The sequence below is a fragment of the Podarcis erhardii genome (genome assembly GCF_964252035.2).
Source record: "Podarcis erhardii genome assembly, chromosome: 8".
Taxonomy (NCBI): Eukaryota; Metazoa; Chordata; class Lepidosauria; order Squamata; family Lacertidae; genus Podarcis; species Podarcis erhardii.
This window is the reverse complement of record NC_138499.1, coordinates 47294888-47314886: the sequence shown is the minus strand read 5'-3', so window position 1 is coordinate 47314886 and position 19999 is coordinate 47294888. Positions and strand designations below refer to the sequence as shown.

Below are 19999 nucleotides of genomic sequence, written 5' to 3'. Positions count from 1 at the left end.
TTCCGCAGTCGCAAAGGGATGGCGTCACCAGAGCGGGCCGCCGGTTGTTCGCCGAGTCTTCCAGGAGGTGCTATGTCGCCGCCGCCGCTCTTCAGCCTGCCTGAGGCGCGGCTGCGTTTCACGGTGAGCGGGGAGGCGGGCTGGGGCGCGAATGCCGCCGCTGGCGACTCCGGAGAGCTGGGGCTTCCCGAGCGCCTGTCCTTTTCGCTTGAGCTCCCTTTTCACCCCCGCTTGTATCCGGAATGGATGGGGACGAACTGGGTTGGGGGCGCGGGGAGAGAAGCCCACGCTGCTTTCTGCATGCCACCACCCCCGAAAAAACGACACACTCACACCCGTCCTACCCAATAAATGTGTTTAGAAATGTAGCATTTTCGGTGGACGTGGCTTCCCTCGGTGGCCGCGCCGTGGGCTGGGGAGGGCGGGGTATAAATAATATTTTGAAAAATATATTATTATTATTATTATTATTATTATTATTATTATTATTATTACGGAGCTCCCTCTCTACCTGACCGTTTCCCACCCTCCCCCCTAAAGCCATAGGCTTCAGACCTGTTGTTGAGTATTAATAAGAGGGACATCACTTACATTTGTATCGACCACATTTCAACGCTGATATCTTCTGCACTTTGGAATTGTGTTTTTAGCTTCGTTTTCAATGCCCGTATCTTTATTGTGGAAATGAATGGTGGGATATGTTGTTGTTTAGTCGTTCAGTCGTGTCCGACTCTTCGTGACCCCATGGACCAGAGCACGCCAGGCACTCCTGTCTTCGGTGGGATATAAGGAACAGCAATAACAGCTGTTTGCTGATAACCCACCACAGGGCGACATTGTCCTCCTTGAGAAGATGTCGAAATTTTGCTTCCGGTAGGGTGGTCAGATGCCCAAAGGTTTCTGCACCTTTAATTGGTGTGTGGAGAAAGGAGTGTAAATAGAAGTAGCTTGCTGGACCTGTGGTGATGTTCATTCATACAAATCACTGTTTATTGCTACAGACAACTAGTGAGGGACGTGTATAACAGCTGAATGTAATATATAATAATGTAATAGCAAGTTTAACATTCGGTATAATCACTGTAATTCATTATCTCATCTCTAATTCTAAAAGGAACTCAGCCCGCTTTCAGGTGGTTTGCTTAGATTGAGTTATACACTGGTAAAATGTAGTCACATGAGTATTTCATTGTAGCCTGATTTTGTTTAGACTTATTCAGTCTGTATTCCAAACATTCCAGTTTAATCATGTGAATTGGCCCTAATTCAATCAAAAGCACATTTGTTTGTTATTTGCAGAGGTGAATGGATGCACTCCTAAGTCTACTTAGTTGAGAGTAAATAATACTTAAATATGTAGTGCTTTGTTCTGAGAAACTATGGTTTGGATTGTGCTTATGGAAGCACCGCATCCCGTAGTCACCTTTGATTGGACTTAACTGTCCAGGGGTCTTTTACCTTTACCTTTACCCATCATGTTACATTTCCATATCTGTTTTCAAAACTGCATGGCTAAGGGCATGCATTTTTGCAGTGTTTAAAAGCTTTAAGTATAGAATACACAAACCTTGAAGCACATTTTATGCTTACATTTATTATTTCGAATTGTCTCAAAAAGGGGATAGGATAAACAGTTTAAATTTTAGATTTAAACTTAGTTTTGATTGTTCAACAAGTGTACAAAATGTTAAGAAAATGACACGAGGTAAAAACAACAACCATTAAAAGTTTGATCACTTGATTTGGAATGACCCAAGAAGATTTTATGGTCTGAGTGCACATAAGTCATGAATTCTTTCCTTGTACTGAAGATATTCAATTATAATTTGAACGCTAATGATATAAAGTCAGTCTGGTTAGACAAGTCTAGTTTTGGTTTAGGCTGTGCTATGAGTTATAGCATGTTTTCATATGAGTAAAGTCTTGGACTTAAAGTACTAGAGCAATTAAATTCTAAGTAAATATGGAACTTTAAAATCCCTATTATCCATGGTTGTGGTGAGAAGGCCCCAATGCATAAACTTTGCTAAAGTGAAGCAGTTCTGATTTGTGCCTGGGAACCATATGTTACCCATCTTAAATACCATCATGCAAGAAAGGTGGGTTATAAATTAATTTTGATATAGATTTACACATAGTATTGAATAGAAATACTACTTAAAACTACTACTTAAAAATACTACTAATCTTTCCCACTTGCCTTTTCTTCTCAGAACTCAACTCGAGATGCACTTAAGAACAAAACTATTAAACCTTTACTGAGTGCCTTCAGCCAGATACCTGGAAGGTAACCTTTAGTTTGCTTTTTGTTTCCTAACATGTATTTAATTATGTTGATATGGTAGGCTTTGGCAAAATAGTCTTAACGCTTTTCTCCTCTGGTAGTGAAAATGAAAAAAAGTTTACCCTGGATCAAGCTTTCAGAGTTGCCTTGGAAGAAGAAATTGTGAGTACTACTTGTTGTAACTCTACATATCACTGTCAGTAGAAAGTGTATGGTTCCTTTCGAAGTAAAAAATGTATAATTACTTCTGATGCGTCAGGAAAAATATGACCACTAAGGGAAGTCACCAAATCAGTTGAACCTTCAATGCTTTGATTGATCTTTTTGAAGAACCAAAAACTATAATTTCTTGGTGTTGTGTTGGAGGAAACCTGGACTGTGGTCCTGGACAACTGCAGCATCCATGTTGAGGTTGCTTCAGGGCTAGCTCAAGATCACATGATTTCCATAGCAACCAGGACTGTCCCAGATAGTCACCAACCCAACACACAGAGCAGGGCATACCCTTGATTTGGTCCTTGTCCCTAGTGAGGAGAGAGGTGGTCATAACCTATTGTGAGGGTGGGAACACTTCCTGGTGAAGTTTGGAGTTCTGGTAGCAGCCCCACTCTGAGGGAGTGAGGAAACCATTCAGATGGTCTTCACCAAGAGACAATGGAACCAGATAGGTTCCTGACTGCTCTGGGGGATTTCACATGAGATGGAGCTGGGGACCCTGTTGAGGCCCTGGTCTTGTTGTGGGATGGGCAGATGAAGACAGCTGTTGATACAGTCACTCCTGAGGGCCCTCTTCAATGTTGCAGGGCCCACAAGACTTGATTATTGCAATGCAGCCTATGTGCAGCTGCTCTTGTGTCTGGTCTAGAAGCTTCAGCTGGTGCAATGTGCTGCAGCTATACTAGTGATAGGGAAAGACTACTGCCAGTGCATAACAGTGGTGCTTAAAAGCTTGCTCAGGTTACTCATATGTTACCAGGAAAGGTTCAAGGTTCTTGAATTCATTTACAAGGCCCTTTACAACATGGGTCCAGGATAGCTTAAGGAATGCTTGATCCCCTCTATCCTGGCCCAGTCACTGAGATTTTGGGGGGGGGGGGAGTCTCTGTTGGTGGTTCCTCATGGGTCAGATGCATCGCTTGTAACTACTAGAAGTTGTACATTCAATGTAGTGGACCAAGCCTGTGAAATTCTCTCCTTGCTGAACATCAGGCACACGACTAAGGAGGCATTTTAAAGTAGTGTTCGGTTTTATGATTTTTTAAATTGTTTTTATGTATGCCGCTTAGAAATGCAAATAATTAAGCAGACTATAAATGTCTTGGAGAAACCTGCATTGTTACTAGTTAGCTTTAAGTCCTGCTTCACTTGCTTTTGTCTAAGTCAGCCTTTCCAGATGTGTTACCCTTCAGATCTTCTGAACATCAGCTTGCATCATCCTTTACCATTGGCCATGCTGGCTGGGACTAATGGCAGTTGTGCTCCAAAGCATCTAGAGGGTAACACATTTGGAAAGTCTGCTTTAAGCCATTGTAGCAGTTTAATGTTGTTTCTTGACAATGTGCTGGTGTGGCTGTTGGTTTTTAGTGGATTTTTCACCTGTAAAGTAATGTTTACTTTGTACTATATTTGTTCAGATAAACCAAGCTTCCTGTGAAAATGTCCTGGCTATCATATCACTTGTTATTAGTGGGGTCACAGAAGGTGAGTGTGGAACAGTTTTTCTGCTTGTTTATAAAATTTACAGGTGGCTTACAATAAATAAAATAGAATAAAATAATTAAAAACCCTGCTTTAAATACTCCTTAAATAATATTTTGTAACGTTCTGGCACCGTGCAGCCAATTGGGGTCTTTTTCTGTGAGGAGGGGACACTGAGTGGCTTGATACCAAGTTTTTCTATTAGTAATTACTACTAGCTTTTCATTCCTATTTGACAACAACTGAACTGAAATTGCTTTTAAACGTCTACTGTTTTCTAAGGCTGCAGTGCTAAATACGCTAGGAAGTAAGCATTACTGAAGACAGTGGGACTTACTTTTGGGTAAATATATATATATAGAGAGAGAGAGAGAGAATTGGGCTGTAAGACTAGATTTAAAGAATTGCACCTGTAAATCGAGTAAAACATATTTTGATTAGATTGTACACTGAATTGAAAAGTCTTTCAACATAAACAAATTGCAAGTCTCTTAAAAATTCCTGAAGCTAATATATACATGTATTCTGACCCATGAAGGTATCTGCACTGCATCAACCCCTTTTGTCCTCTTGGGAGATGTTTTGGATTGCCTTCCTTTGGATCAATGTGATAAAATTTTCACCTTTGTGGAAAAGAATGTAACTACATGGAAATCTGTAAGTATTATTGTTCCAGGATAGATTTGATTATTAGAAGACTTTTGGGTTTCTGTATTGCTTTCCTATATATACCTGTGATATATAGCTTTGTTAAGCCATTAGTTGCAAGAAAGAAAAGAAAGAAGCAATAACTCACCCTTTCTGGAAGGATGATCCTAGAAGGTGGTGCTTGGCACTACTGTTGCGCCCCATGCAGGATGTGACCTGTGAGGTGCTGTTTAAAGTCTGCTGTTCTGAAGTTGTATGTTTGGTGTAATTTTGGATTGAAACACTTTAAATTAATTTTGTTTTGCTACATTGTGTTTTTTCTTTAAGAACATTTCTGACTGACTGACTGGAAATAATTGATATATTAATTAATATATAATGGGAATTCACAGGGCTTCTCCCTTCCTTTCCTCTACTCTGTGGCCCCCATATACCACCAAAATCTGGTCTGGAGAGTTGAGGAACTCTCTGTAGCAGACTCTGGGGGCACACAAAGAGCTGGAGACGTGTTTAAGAGAAACAGGATGTCCTGTGACCCAAGTGGATTTTTTGTTGCACAAGTGGATGTACATAATTGATTGTCACCCATAATCTTGCTGTGGGCAAGTTGTCCACAAGCATTCTCTGGGCGTGGCCTGATATAAAGTGACTGTTCTTCTACAGTTAAGTGGATTTATTTACAGTATCAGTGTAACCTCCAACCTTCTTACTTAAAATGTTAACTGATCACAACCTTTTGGTACTTTATTTTTAGAACACGTTTTATTCAGCAGGAAAGAATTACTTGCTGAGAATGTGCAATGGTGAGTAGTCTTGTTTCTCCACTTCATCCCCAGTTTGCACAACTTTCAGTTCAGTTCATGGAAACTTCACTCGTCTCCAAGCCAACTACATTTGAACACTCCAGACACTGAGGTCCACCTCCGAGGGCCTTCTGGCAGTTCCCTCACTGCAAGAAGCGAGGTTACAGGGAACCAGGCAGAGGGCTTTCCTGGTAGTGGCACCTGCCCTGTGGAACGCCCTCCCATCAGGTGTCAAGGAAATAAACAACTATCTGACTTTTAGAAGACATCTGAAAGCAGCCCTGTATCAGGTGCTATAATTTTTTAGATATGCTGTAAGCCGCCCAGAGTGGCTGGGGAAATCCTGGCCAGATGGGTGGGGTATTATTATTATTATTATTATTATTATTATTATTACACAATTGAAGATCAAAAGCTATTTCATGTTGCAGCCAAACATGTGCTTTAGTTTGAACTCTTTGGAACAGGGTATTAGTATTGTGTATATATTCGAAGTTCAGAGAATTACTGCATGATTGCTCATAAGTAGTTCCTAGTGAGTTTGTTTGGGTCTGCTTCTCACTGAGATTAGGACTGCAGTCTTAGCCAGTGGCATGGTGGGGCCTCTCCCCTGCTGTGTCCTCACAATGCCCTCTCAAGCCCTGCCCCTGGGCACGCCTGGGTGTTCCTGCCCTGGCTGGGAAGCCACACTCTGCTGCTGGTCTTAGTTAGCCAAGCGAGGGAAGTGAAGAAGTTGGTTGCCTGTAGGACATTTATCAGCTCCTTAACATACCACAGTCTGCCCATGACAAATTATAAAAATTATGGAGCCATGATAAGATAAACATATTCTCCTTATTTATCTCTTTGTTTAGACCTCCTGAGACGATTGTCTAAATCCCAAAATACAGTATTCTGTGGAAGAATCCAGCTATTCCTGGCTAGATTATTCCCACTTTCAGAAAAATCAGGTGAGATTTGTTAGTGTATGACATAAACATACTCAAATGGAAAAATGGAAGTCTGCTGCATATCTTAAGTTCTTTACTAATTTTATTATGCTTGTAATCTGTTTAGTTGTCTAGCCTGCCTTAGCCAAGGAAATCTCTGAAGGTGGTAATGGTAGACATTTCCTGTCTTGCTTAATTGTAGCTAAAGTACAGTGATTGATTTTTATACTGTTGATGGGAAACATCATATCTTATATTCTGTAAATTGACATATGCAAGTTACAAATGTCTTATTGGGTTTTGGATATAATTCTTTCCTCTGTTTTTCTTGGCTTTTAATGTGCATCCTTTTTTCTACAGGGCTTAATTTGCAAAGTCAATTTAATTTGGAAAATATCACAGTTTATAATACCAGTGAGCAAGACAGCACCCTTGGACAGAAGGTGGGTCATCTTCTTTTTGTTTTCTATTATCTTATATTTTCTATTATATTTTCCATTCTGTGGGAAACAAGGCATAAAATAGCACTCTGCTTTCTATATACTGAACAAATACACATGCAACTCTCTAAAGAGGGCAAACAATAAAAAAAATTCTTCAGTTACTTACTAATATACATGTGAACATAATTTATTTTAAGCATCGGTTTTAAATTTTAGCACTTTTCTAAACTGGAGTCTTAAGGGGAGAAGGCACAAGGTGGAGGAAATTGCTGTATCTTTTCTGAGCCCTTTGTAGTTTACTAATTACTTAGAATTCCTGTGATAAATAATATTTTAATCTTTAATCTGCATCTCCTAATTTTCTGGTGCAAAGCCTTTTTCAGCGTTATTAATTCTAAATGCCCTCTTTCTCTTCAGCATGTTGAGGAGAGAGATGAAGGGATGGATGTAGAGGAAGGTGAGATGGGAGATGATGAAGCTCCTACAAGCTGGTAAGCTTTTAGACCAATTTATCCATTTGTTTGTTCTAAAATGGGGGGGGGGAGATGCATGAAATATTTTCTGTGGCTAGAGCAGGGGTGGGGAGCCCTTGGTCCTCCAGTTATTAAGGAACGATAGCTCCCATAAGTCCCAGTTGTAGTCCAGGAACATCTGGAGGGCACAGATTCCATGTCCTCTTATCCATGATGATATATTCAGGATAATGTTTATAAACAGTTTCATCCAACTAGCTTGTATTGGAGTGGAAAATATTTCTGGGTGGCTAGTGATACACATAATGCAGTTAATTTGATTAGCTAGCTTTGACTGAAATGGTTGCAAGAGTGTCCTCTGCCACTGTTTTGTGACAATCGAAAATTGGAGCTGTATTGGTGGATTATCAGGTCTTTGCTGTCATGTTTAAGGAACCGAATGAGAAGTGTGGTTAGAACTACTGTATTTTTCACTCTATAGGACGCACTTTTCCCCCTCCAAAAATTAAGGGGAAATGTGTGTGCGTCCTATGGAGCGAATGCAGGCTCCTTGGCTTCAGTGATAGCAACGCGAAGCCTCCGAAGCACAGTGGGAGCGCTCCCTCCACGCTCCAGAGGCTTCGCATTGCTTTCGCTGAAGCCTGGAGAGCAAGAGGGGTCGGTTCGCTCCGGAGGCTTCAGGTTCCTTTTGCTGAAGCCAGGAGAGCAAGACTCTCCTGGCTTCAGCAGAGAGGGAGAGCTGCGCAGCACCCCTTCAGCCAAGTGGGAGGAGAAATGGAAGGGGCTCCGTTTCTCCTGCCGCTTCGCTGATGGGGCGCTGAGCAGAGAGGGGGAGAATTTTTTTTCTTCTTCTCCCCCTCTAAAACAAGGTGCGTCCTATGGTCGGGTGCATCCTATAGAGCGAAAAATACAGTAGTAAGCATAGCCGAGGCAAATAATGCTTTCCTTCAGGTGTGCAAGATTTTTTTAAAATAGAGAATTCATAACATTGTAGCTTCTTAATTAAAAATGTCATCATTCACTAGAGACATTCCACAGCCACTATTTATTTATTATTATTTATTATTTAGTTATATACAGCATTTTCTAAAAGGGGATGCTTAACAGAGAGGCATTTACCATTAACGACTTTCACATTAATTCTATGAGTTGAAGAGGGAACTTGGGAAAGTTTCCTGCCTGCATTCGTGTGTTCATTTTAATTGGGCACCTCAAGTGGGGTATAAATTTAAATGATAAATGAATGTATCTTCAGGAATAAGCAGAAGTGTGTTAAGAGTTTATATGTTAAATATTTTGTTAGTTCCATTCCAATAGATTACAACCTGTATAGAAAGTTCTGGTCACTTCAAGATTACTTTCGGAATCCAGTGCAATGTTACGAAAAGGTTTCGTGGAAAACGTTTCTGAAGGTAATGCTTTGTGACTCTATTTCTGTTTTGTGTGCCCTCTTTTTGCTGTGTAACTGCCCTGTTTGACCTGTGTAAACGGTATTGACAGATGATGGCATATATCATTGGAGGACGTGTAGGTCCTTGATAAATGAACTGACGCCAGGCTGTGTATAGTGTTTGACAGAGTAGGTAAATGTTAAAGTTGGACTCTGCAAAGGAGCATCAGTAGATCAGCATTGTGCATATCAAATTTCAGGTCTGATTTGTGGATGTGATTGTCCTTAAATATTGTATTTTTTTTTCAATTTTAACAAGTACTCTGAAGAAGTATTGGCTGTCTTTAAGAGCTACAAGTTGGATGACACCCAAGCGTCGAGAAAGAAATTGGAAGAGCTGAAAGCTGGCGGGGAGCATGTTTACTTTGCTAAATTTCTCACAAGTGAGAAGGTATTGTCTTTGTTGTTCTTAACTTGCATGAAAACTAGCTTTTGTGGGCAAAGGAGTGTTATCTTACCAATGGGCAATCATTAGTTGGAATATTGGGTGGTCTTCAACTAAGATCAATTCATAGTAGACCTGTTGAAATTATCATTAATTTCAGTGGGCCTGCTTTGAGTAGAACTGATACAGGATACAACCCATCCTGCATTGTTGGGCCCATGGTTAACTTTTACCGCTCTGTATTTCCATTTATGTTGTAAAATACATTGCAGGAGCCTTTCTATCCATCTGTGCATCTTTTCTTTCAGTTAATGGATTTACAGCTGAGTGACAGCAACTTCCGCCGACACATCCTATTGCAGTATTTAATATTATTTCAGTATCTAAAGGGACAGGTGAAATTTAAAAGGTAGGCTAGTATTATTGAATTTGAACTAATTCGCTTTTTAAATGCTTTATTTTTACCTGTATAAAATCCCTGGAGAAACTTTTTTTTATTGTTCCCCAGAATGGAAGAGGGAACTGTGATCTAGGAGGTGGGCATTTTCACCAATACTTCCTTTCCCTTGCAGCCTCACATCCATTTCTAATGGGTCCATGAACCTTCCAGAACAGCTCTTCAGGGACCATGGGGGTGGGAATCATTAATACTCAAATTATTAACTTAAATATGCGGAACTTCAGTTTTCTTGACATATGTGGTGGCTTGCTTTCTAGTTCAAACTACATTTTGACAGATGAGCAGTCTCTGTGGATTGAAGATACTACAAAATTAGTTTACCAGGTCAGTGATATAGACTGCGGGCAATATATGTACACGTTGGTCGGTTTTGGTTTTGGTTTGGTTTTGTTACATTTGAAAAATCAAGTTTGGTTAAGCTATTTAGATTGTGAAGCACAATTTGGATAATTAGAAACCAAAATATATTACTTTGTATTTATGATATTTCTGAAGCTGCAGTCCTAACTTTGGATGCTGCAACCTTTGGCTAACTCTTTGACATCTGGTAACAGCTTCTTTCAGAAAATCCTCCCGATGGAGAGAGATTCTCAAAAATGGTAGAGGTGAGTGACGTCTTCATAAATAGAACTGAATAAAATTTTAGATGAGTGCCATCCACTTAAATGTGGTTTGCGTCAAAACAGTGAAATGACAGTTTCAAGTACTATACCTGACAGTTTCAAGTGCTATACCTGATAATGTCTGCTGGCACTTTGCCCTCTAACTACAAGATATTCTCCCTGGAACTGTGACAAAGTTGCACGAATATGTGTGGGGTTGGGTACAGAGATGCCCTTCTACGAATGGACGGGTCTTTCCATTTATGAAATGCAGTGTGATCAAAACAAAATAAAAAAATTCCTTCCAGTAGCACTTTAAAGACCAACTAAGTTAGTTCTTGGTATGAGCTTTCGTGTGCATGCACACTTCTTCAGATACACTGAAACAGAAGTCACCAGACCCTTCTATATAGTGAGAAGGTGGGGAGGGTATTACTCAGAAGGGTGGTGGGAATGGGTGATTGGCAGATAGCTGTGATGAGCCTGTTGACGACTCTTAACGACTGCAATAGGTCTTACAGGAAAAAGCAAGGGGTGAAAAGGTGAAAAATGGCTTTGTCATGTATAATGAGATAAGAATCCAAGGTCTTTGTTCAGACCAGGTCTCTCCATGGTTTTAAGTTTGGTAATAAGTTGCAATTCAGCAGCTTCTCTTTCCAGTCTATTTCTGAAATTCCTTTGTAACAGAACAGCTACTTTGAGATCTTGTATAGAATGTCCTGGGAGATTGAAGTGTTCTCCTACTGGTTTCTCTGTCTTGTGATTCCTGATGTCCGATTTATGTCCGTTTATTCTTTGGCGTAAGGTTTGGCCTGTTTGTCCAATATAGAGAGCTGAAGGACACTGTTGGCATTTGATGGCATACACAATGTTAGACGATAAGCAATTAAATAGTCCCGAGATGGTATGTGTGATGTTGGACAATGACAGTTCTCTTTCTCAAGCTCTGGGAGGAAGACCTTTCATTGCCTACAGACAGCCACCCAATCTTAAACAACTCCTAACCCACAATAATACTACAACCAGACTTAACACGGACACTGGCACCAGAGCCTGCAATAAACCCAGATGCCAACTTTGCTGCCACATACACCTGGACAACACCATTACTGGCCCCAACAACATCACACATACCATCTCGGGACTATTTAATTGCTCATCGTCTAACATTGTGTATGCCATCAAATGCCAACAGTGTCCTTCAGCTCTCTATATTGGACAAACAGGCCAAACCTTACGCCAAAGAATAAACGGACATAAATCGGACATCAGGAATCACAAGACAGAGAAACCAGTAGGAGAACACTTCAATCTCCCAGGACATTCTATACAAGATCTCAAAGTAGCTGTTCTGTTACAAAGGAATTTCAGAAATAGACTGGAAAGAGAAGCTGCTGAATTGCAACTTATTACCAAACTTAAAACCATGGAGAGACCTGGTCTGAACAAAGACATTGGATTCTTATCTCATTATACATGACAAAGCCATTTTTCACCTTTTCACCCCTTGCTTTTTCCTGTAAGACCTATTGCAGTCGTTAAGAGTCGTCAACAGGCTCATCACAGCTATCTGCCAATCACCCATTCCCACCACCCTTCTGAGTAATACCCCTCCCCACCTTCTCACTATATAGAAGGGTCTGGAAACTTCTGTTTCAGTGTATCTGAAGAAGTGTGCATGCACACGAAAGCTCATACCAAGAACTAACTTAGTTGGTCTTTAAGGTGCTACTGGAAGGAATTTTTTTATTTTGTTTTGACTATGGCAAACCAACACGGCTACCTACCTGTAAGTGTGATCAAGTGAAGGCTGGCAGTCCCTGTGCCACCAGCAACACTCTTCCAGCAGGTCCCTCAATTAAAGCAGATTTTTGCTGAACTAAGGAGCCTGAAGGCGGAATTGGCAATTTTTTTCTTCCCACACTCTTCCTCTAGCAAGAGTGTCCTGTGAATAGAACAGAATTCTGAATCCAACCCATATTAAAAAAAGATTACCTTTTACCACTATCAGAAGTAAACACAGAGATTGTATTTCTCCTCTGACCTCTACCCTAGATACCTGATACATTCATAATGCAGATTTCTTTAAATGAAGAATGCTAATACTGAAGGTGACAGTAACTCACACTGACACATTCATATGTTTTTGCTTTTATAGCACATATTAAACACTGAAGAGAACTGGAATGCATGGAAAAACGAAGGTTGCCCAAGTTTTGTGAAGGAAAGGTAAGTTCAAAAACGTTGTTTAGAGATTGTATTATATCGGATCAACATTCAGGTTCAAGGCTTCATCATCTTGTTATGCCTGTGTTTATATATAACATTTTCAAGCTAATAAACAGGTTATGCTGTATTATATTAAACTATTTAGAAACAAATTCATATCAGGGAGCTCTTCCCCCCCCGCCCCGGATACATAACAGGAGTCAGCAAACATTTTCAGCAGGGGGCCGGTCCACTGACCCTTAGACCTTGTGGGGGGCCGGACTATATTTTTTTTAAAAAAATGAATGAATTGCTATGCCCCACAAATAACCCAGAGATGCATTTTAAATAAAAGGACACACTCTACTCACGTAAAAACATGCTGATTCCCGGACCGTCCGTGGGCCAGATTTAGAAAGCGATTGGACCGGATCCGGCCCCCAGGCCTTAGTTTGCCTACCCATGATACATAACCTTGGTAGGTTCTTGTCATTTTATGGACCTCTACTTTGAGATTTTCAGGAACAGCTAAGGAAAATGTCTAAGGAGCTTGGGGTGGCATTTTAACATACAAAAGAAACACAATTATTTGCCCAAGGTAGAACAGGTAATAGCTGTACCTCTTTGCACCATTCTGCTTGTTAACCTTAGCATATCTGTTCTGTAGACCAAGTGATCCCACGCCAATAAGACTCTTTGTGCGAAAGAGACCCGTTCCTGAAGATTTCCTGGGGAAAGGACCTAACCGAAAAATTCTGATGGGGAAGTATGTTAAACCTTTCTATTTCATCATCTATATATCTGTAATCTTTTAGAGATCACTTAATGATATGAAAACGGTTATTTTGAGGCTTGGTTAAATTATGAATGTCAATAAATAAATTTATTTCTGACATTTTTAGGCTGCCGTTCATCACATTAAAAAGATCCCAGCAAAACAGAAAACACAATGATTAAACAAACCAAGTAATTCATCTGTTAATGAGTGCAGCAGTATGAAAATGCCCAGGGGGAGGGGGGCAGTCTTACTCATTTAATTTGAATGCTTGTAGAAATGAAATCATAGAATCATGGAATTGTAGAGTTGGGTCGAGTCTAACTCCTGCAATGCAGGAATCCTGCCCACAGCGGCACCTGGGCAGGCTCGAACTACCAACCTTCTGGTTAACAGCCATTGACCCATTGCACCACACATTTTTACATGCTAGTGGAGCCCCATCAAAATCTCTGCCATCTGTATTTCCAGGGGAAGGGCATTCCACAGCTGTGGCCCGCAATAAAAAAGATTCTCTAGTGCAGGCATAGGCAAACTTGGCCCTCCAGATATTTGGGGACTACAACTCCCATCATCCCTGACCACTGGTCCTGTTAGCTAGGGATGATGGGAGTTGTGGTCCCAAAACATCTGGGAGGGCTGAGTTTGCCTATGCCTGCTCTAGTGTCATCATATAGTGCTGGTGTGGGAAACCTTTGGACTTCCAGATGTTGCTGAACTGCAACTCTCATCGTCCTCAGCCATTGGCCGTGCTTGCTGGGGTTGATGGGAGATGTAGTTCAGCAATATCTGGAGGACCAAAAGGCCACAGCTTTTATAGCAGACCAAGACTAGTGACAGAACAAGGCCCAGCTGCAAGGCCCATGCATAATTGTTGGCAATATCTCCTGTTCATTTTATCTCTATTTTAGTTTTTCTTAAGACTTGGGCCTCTTTCTTGCTGAGCCTGTGTTCATTTCAGAAACAGCAGAACAGTGTGTATTGAAGTTCCCTACATAGGAATTTAAGGGTGTTAAGATCTGATCTTTTACATGAGAATTTTGGTACAGTAATGAGTGTATGTGTGTTTTAGACAATTAATGCAATTTTTTTCACTTTGAAGAAGCCCCTCTTTGCAAAATATCTGGCTCATCAAAACACACTTCATAACAATGCAGTGACCTGCTTTTTCATTCTCATTTTAGTGAAGAGTTGACTCGACTCTGGAATTTATGCCCTGATAACATGGAAGCTTGTAAATCCGAGACCCGGTAAGTCATACGAAAATATGGCAGGGTGGTCCATAATAAAACCAGTTGGAACTCTTGTGGCCAGTGGTACATCCTAAAGTAATATGGCAGTTTTATAATAATGTTTGTTTGCTCACTTTATTTTATTACATTTATATCCTGTTTTGTTCACCATGGATCCCAAGGTAGTTTCTAGGTCATCCATCCAGGCACTAACCAGACCTGCTTAGCTTCAGTCAGATGGTGGCCTTATGTGCCTTCAGATTATAACCTGGGACTGTGAATGTGTATATATATTGTAAAAGGAGCATTGCTTCTTTAAAAAAAATGATTTTTGTCAAGTCCTAGTCAGGTCAATTGACTTTATTTACTGTGCCTTTCAGTTTTTCAAGGTGGCTTGCCCATATGGGAGCTGCTTCTTGGAGAAAGCTGTATTATTTCTTTGTTTCATATTTTATTTCATAGAATGTATATACCACTTAATTGTAAAACAAACAAAAACTCAAAACAGTTTTAAAAAGCTGAAAGCCAGAAGACCCATGAAGTGATTTGAATGAATTAATGTAGAGAGGGAGAGCAGATAATCAAGAGACTTGCAGTAAGTTTCTTACCGGTATTAGGGCATGAGGTATCACAAAGGACATCTGCTAGATATTTCACCTATAATGTTTGTTCCTATAATTGCAAACATGGATTTAATCCAAATAGTAGTATTTATTGATGCTTTGATATGGATGGAATACTTTTTGCATGTTTCACAGATTCCGATATGCTATATCACAGTAAAAGGAACAGTCTTCAATTCACTGAGCTGTTCAACCACAATAGAACCTACATCAAAACTGCTGATGACAGTAGAAAAAATAGTATTTTTTTCTCATTTCATTGTTGGCCACTCTTCTATTGAAGGAATTGCAACTAAGACGTGGAAACATGAAGGCAGTCTAGAAAGTTAAACACTAAATCTGACTTTTATTTTCTAGAGAATATATGCCAACCTTGGAAGAGTTCTTTGAAGAGGCTATTGAGCAGGCAGATCCCGAAAACATGGTTGATAAAGAGTTTAAGTATGTACTGCAGATCATTTTTCATTGCCGTTTACATTTCTCATCCATGTTGCACTGATTTGTTCATCTGCTTCAAACATAGTTTGGCTTGCACAACAAAGCTGAGAAAACAAGCTCCTTTTTCCTAGATGCCAAATGGCACACTAATTCTGACTTTGATGGCAGGGTTGTGAATAATTCTAACTACGGCTGGAGAGCACTACGGCTATTGGCACGTAGAAGCCCCCACTTCTTCCAGCCAACCAATCAGCAATTCAAGAGTTTACCAGAATACCTCGAAAACATGGTCATCAAATTAGCTAAAGAACTACCTGTAAGTAGTAAAATACCTTTGATTATTTATTTAAATGCCTATAACACTCTGCCCTTAAACTGCAAGCAGATGATTTTGTTTGTGTGTTTTGTCTTTGTAACATTTAGCATTTGTGAAAAGAACTCTCATCAGGAGGGAGACATGAATTTGGGGTTTAAAGGATCCTTTTTGCATCTACTTTTATTTTGGCTCATGATCTTCCTTGGAAGGATTCAGCCTTGTGGGCTGGACATTCTCTTGGCCTTTTAATATACAGGAAAAAATAAGAGAACAGGAATTTGTCTTGACAATGAAGCTTTTAGTTAGTTCTGGGAAGTCAATTTGAGCGAGTGATTATTTTTTGGAACCAGTTACTAAGAATTCATTTTCATTGCAATGGGATGTAATTTCTGTCTTCTTAGCAGTTTTGCATGGGAATTCTTAGAAACATTGATTTACAGTATCTTAAAAGAATATTAGGATTAGTAGTAGTTTTAGAATAGACGTCTGTATAAAAGCAAGGTATGGTTTCTTTATAAATTCCAACTGTCTCTTTGTAAACTCTGTTCTGCTACATGTAGGTCAGGAATCACCATGTAGCAAATTCTTTTTATATACAAATCCATTCGGTGATATTCAGTTCTCTCATTATAGCCTCCTTCCGAAGAAATTAAAACAGGCGAGGATGAAGATGAGGAAGATAATGATGCTTTGTTAAAGGAAAACAATGAAAGTAAGACTGTGTTCTTGGGGTTTTCCCATTTTCCTCAACACGTGTTGTAAAAGGAGTATGTGAGCAGACCCACATTCCCCCCAAGTTCATCCTGTCTACTGCTTCTGAGTAGCAGTAATAATACTTAAGTCCCATGTTCAGAAAGAGGAGCCACACAAAGGCACAAAACCAGGGCCTCCTAATCCTTCATACTTTATTGCACCCTGGCCTTCTTGATGGATAGTCTGTGCTTGATAAATGAGTAGACCTTGAGAGTACTGTCTCTTGAGGTTTTTTCCTGCATCTATCATAGCTCCTTTGTGCAAACTCTGTTCTTCCAAAACAGCATCACCTTGTCAACAGTTGCACTCGCTCATCGGCTATGTTCTATGAAAACTATTGGTATATATTTCCACCTGAAGCAAGTCAGTTTGAGAATTTGTCCTCTTCTTCTAAAGCTAGTTTTCAAAGACCATCCTTCCAGTTCCATCTCCTGCCTCACAATTTGTGAATCAGTGTCTGTCCCTAAACTTGGCTTGTCCTTGATCGTTCCTTTCCATACCTTTTGGTCTGCTTATTTTTTGTGTTTCTTATTAAATTCATTTGCATGATGTCTTCCTTCCTCATGTGATCACTTCATATCCTGTTTGCTCTCTGATTCATTCTATAATTTCATGCAAGTCTTCTATGCTTATTCATCAGTGCCTCCCCACCCTCCACAATAGTACTGAAAAGTCAGCCTTGCTTTAGTTCCCTCAATGGAATCCTGCTTATGCTACTTACCCTGCTCTATTGCATTCTCTCATTTTAGTAGCTTTTGTTCTTTTGTTTACTAATTTTACTTCCCATCCTCTTTACTTCAGCAGAAATCTGCCTTTCCCTTTGCTGTATCTCACTCCTACTTGTTTTTAAAAGTTCAAATACCCCCTTCCTGACAATGTCTCTTACCAGCTACATGTGAACCTTTTCCCGCTTCTTGGCCATCCAGTTTTCATTTCATTGAGGGCTGTTTCTGAAATATATTGTAAATGAATGTGACCAATAAACAATAATCATTAACACTGGAGAACAGGCAGCTTTCTTTTGGAGCAGTTAGGGATTCCTTTCGAACTTGCAAAACAAATGCAAATCAGCTGGGCAATTTCAATGTTTAGTAAATGAAGACAACTGTCTAAAATCACGGATTGACTTAAAAGTAATGGTGGAGGTTTGCACTTTCAGGGAGTATAAAAGTAGCCTAACAAGTGATCTGTCTATAGTCACAAATGCACCTTCTGTAATATGATTTTAAGATAGTAGAATTTAAATAAAACTTGGAAGCATGAATGTAAAAGGATAATTCTTTACTGAAACTGGACAATCCTAACAAGCTGTTAGTTTTCAGAAACAGGTTTTGTTGAGTGCTGCATTATACAATGCTATTCTCTAAATATTCTTTTTTATGTTTGCTTTTAGGTCCAGATGCTCAACGGGATAAACTTGTAACAGGAGAACAAATAGAGTTGCTTGCTAACAAGCTTGGGGAATACTGGAATGTTCTGGCCCCATATTTGGAAATGAAAGACTCTGATATAAGGCAAATTGAATCAGATAGTGAAGATGTGAAGATGAGAGCTAAGCAGCTGCTTGTAACTTGGCAAGACCAAGAAGGGATCCACGCTACAATGGAAAATCTGATTACTGCATTGAACAAAGCTGGATTAAATGACCTTGCAGAAAGCCTAACAAACGATAGCGAAAACAATAGCTAAAATAGATGTTAAACAAGGAAAAAGAAGCTGTTGTTGCTAAGTAACAACCCAACATTTGATAGATCAGTTTAATTTGGTAAGCAATAAAACATTTTAAAGTAACCTTCTGTCTAGAAATTCCAGGAATAAATGAATTGTTAGAGCTGTTCAAAAGCAGATAGGAAGGTTACTGACTTTTTCCATGGAATGTGGTGAAGGGACATAGTACACAAATAGTCCTTACATAATTTGAGATGCCTTAAGTGCTCAAATTCTATGAAGGTTGGAGAACTATTGCTCTTGGTTAGGGATTCCTCCCCAATTTACATGTGGCTAAAAATGTTGTAAAGTCCTTTAGTGAAAATTAGGTGCCTGTTCAGTAAACTTGTGTTAGTATTATAGCAAATGGGAAACCACTGAACAGAACTGTACTGCTGTTACAAAGTGGTCCCAATATAATACTGATCGAATGGTATTTTCCTTGCCCTTGCCCCTAGTTCTGTATGGAAATGATGCACAAGAGAAAGCTGCCTCTAGATCATTCTTTGCAAACCTGGTGCCCTTCAGATGTGTAGACTAAAATTCTCACTACCTCTTGAGAGCTTTGTTGGCTGGGCTTGATAAGTGTAAGCCAAAACAGTAGGAGAGCAGCATGCTGAATTACTCTGGTTACTTATTAAGGGCATGGAAAGACCTTTTTAATAATCTTAATGAATGATCATTCTATGCTTGTAGTGTTTTATGCATGAAATTATGACCGTTTGAAGACCTATTTTATGTACAGCAAGTGTCTAAGGTACTTCATTGTAGTGGAAGTCTCTCCTGTTGATAGCAGTGTTATAACTAGATGTTCAGTTTTGGCTTGGGCTTTTGTAGTGCTGTTTTAGAGTGCTAGGTCCTACAAAGTCTCTGTGGGATATAGGATACAGTATAGATGTACAGTGAAGGGCAATACATATATTTATGGGTCTGGCTCATTAAGGTTTGTCAATTCCTGGTAACTGGCATTTTGTTAGTTTCTGTTCCAGCTGTAGATATTCTGACTTCAGAGCTACTAGGCCTTGTCACTGCAACAAAAATTAAAATATGCCCAGAAAGGATCACAATATGAAGAGGCTGATTAGGATTCCCCTTTAAGCTTACCAAATTAGTGCTTTAGCAGGTCATTTTGTCCTGCCTTTTGTGATGCAGTGTGAAAAGATGAGCTGAGCTATGGAAGAACCCCCGGGATTTAAGCATGAAATGTTCTTATGGGTAAAGTCGATGCACTTTCCCAGAAAATGCTTGCTCTTGCCCTGCTGAAGTTGTGAAACACCACACTTAATATGTTCATATTACTCTTAAGTATCATAGCGCCTATCTGTGCATAAATTATAAAGTGTGCTTTCTTATAAGGAATGTATTTGCTTTCACATCATTCCCTAGGTATGCTTATATACCTGACCAATACAGTGCCATTGCTGTAGCTAATCAAGTTTGGGCCTGACCATGATCAAACAAGAAGCCAGCTACACACAAACAGACCAATACTGCCTGCTTTAAATTGGTGGCTTCTTGTAGATCCCTTACTGTTCACCAAACACATTGAATTGATTCAAATCCTAGAAAGCTGTCAGACCTAGGTTTGCTGGGCACCGTTGGTTTCTGTTGCCAGAAACTCCACTACACCATTTTTCTTGCTTATAATTTACTGCTATTACTAGGTATTTAACTAATTACTACTGAAGACTTTGTAGCAGGAAAGACTAGGGAAGTGTACCAACTATTAAGCCTGTAATATTTCTAGGAGGAACAGGATGAAAGAATATGGT

At 39.8% G+C, this 19999-nt stretch overlaps 1 protein-coding gene across 2 annotated transcripts; it reads left to right on the top strand.

The window, feature by feature from the left end:
• THOC1 (THO complex subunit 1) lies at positions 1-19586 on the top strand. Of its 2 annotated transcripts, XM_081873238.1 has the most exons (21): positions 2-123; positions 2214-2287; positions 2386-2446; positions 3919-3985; positions 4521-4639; positions 5385-5433; positions 6288-6383; positions 6723-6805; positions 7223-7296; positions 8582-8690; positions 8988-9119; positions 9422-9522; positions 9831-9897; positions 10128-10178; positions 12334-12404; positions 13051-13149; positions 14343-14408; positions 15371-15454; positions 15620-15767; positions 16401-16479; positions 17914-19586. In XM_081873238.1, the coding sequence occupies exons 1-21, from the start codon at positions 19-21 to the stop codon at positions 18207-18209; spliced, it is 2031 nt and encodes a 676-aa protein (XP_081729364.1). In that variant the 5' UTR covers positions 2-18; the 3' UTR covers positions 18210-19586. The 2 variants fall into 2 exon arrangements, with proteins under 2 accessions (XP_081729365.1, XP_081729364.1); XM_081873239.1 differs by lacking the exon at positions 16401-16479 and having other exon boundaries at positions 1-123; positions 17914-18082.
• The last annotated feature ends 413 nt before the right edge of the window (positions 19587-19999 follow it).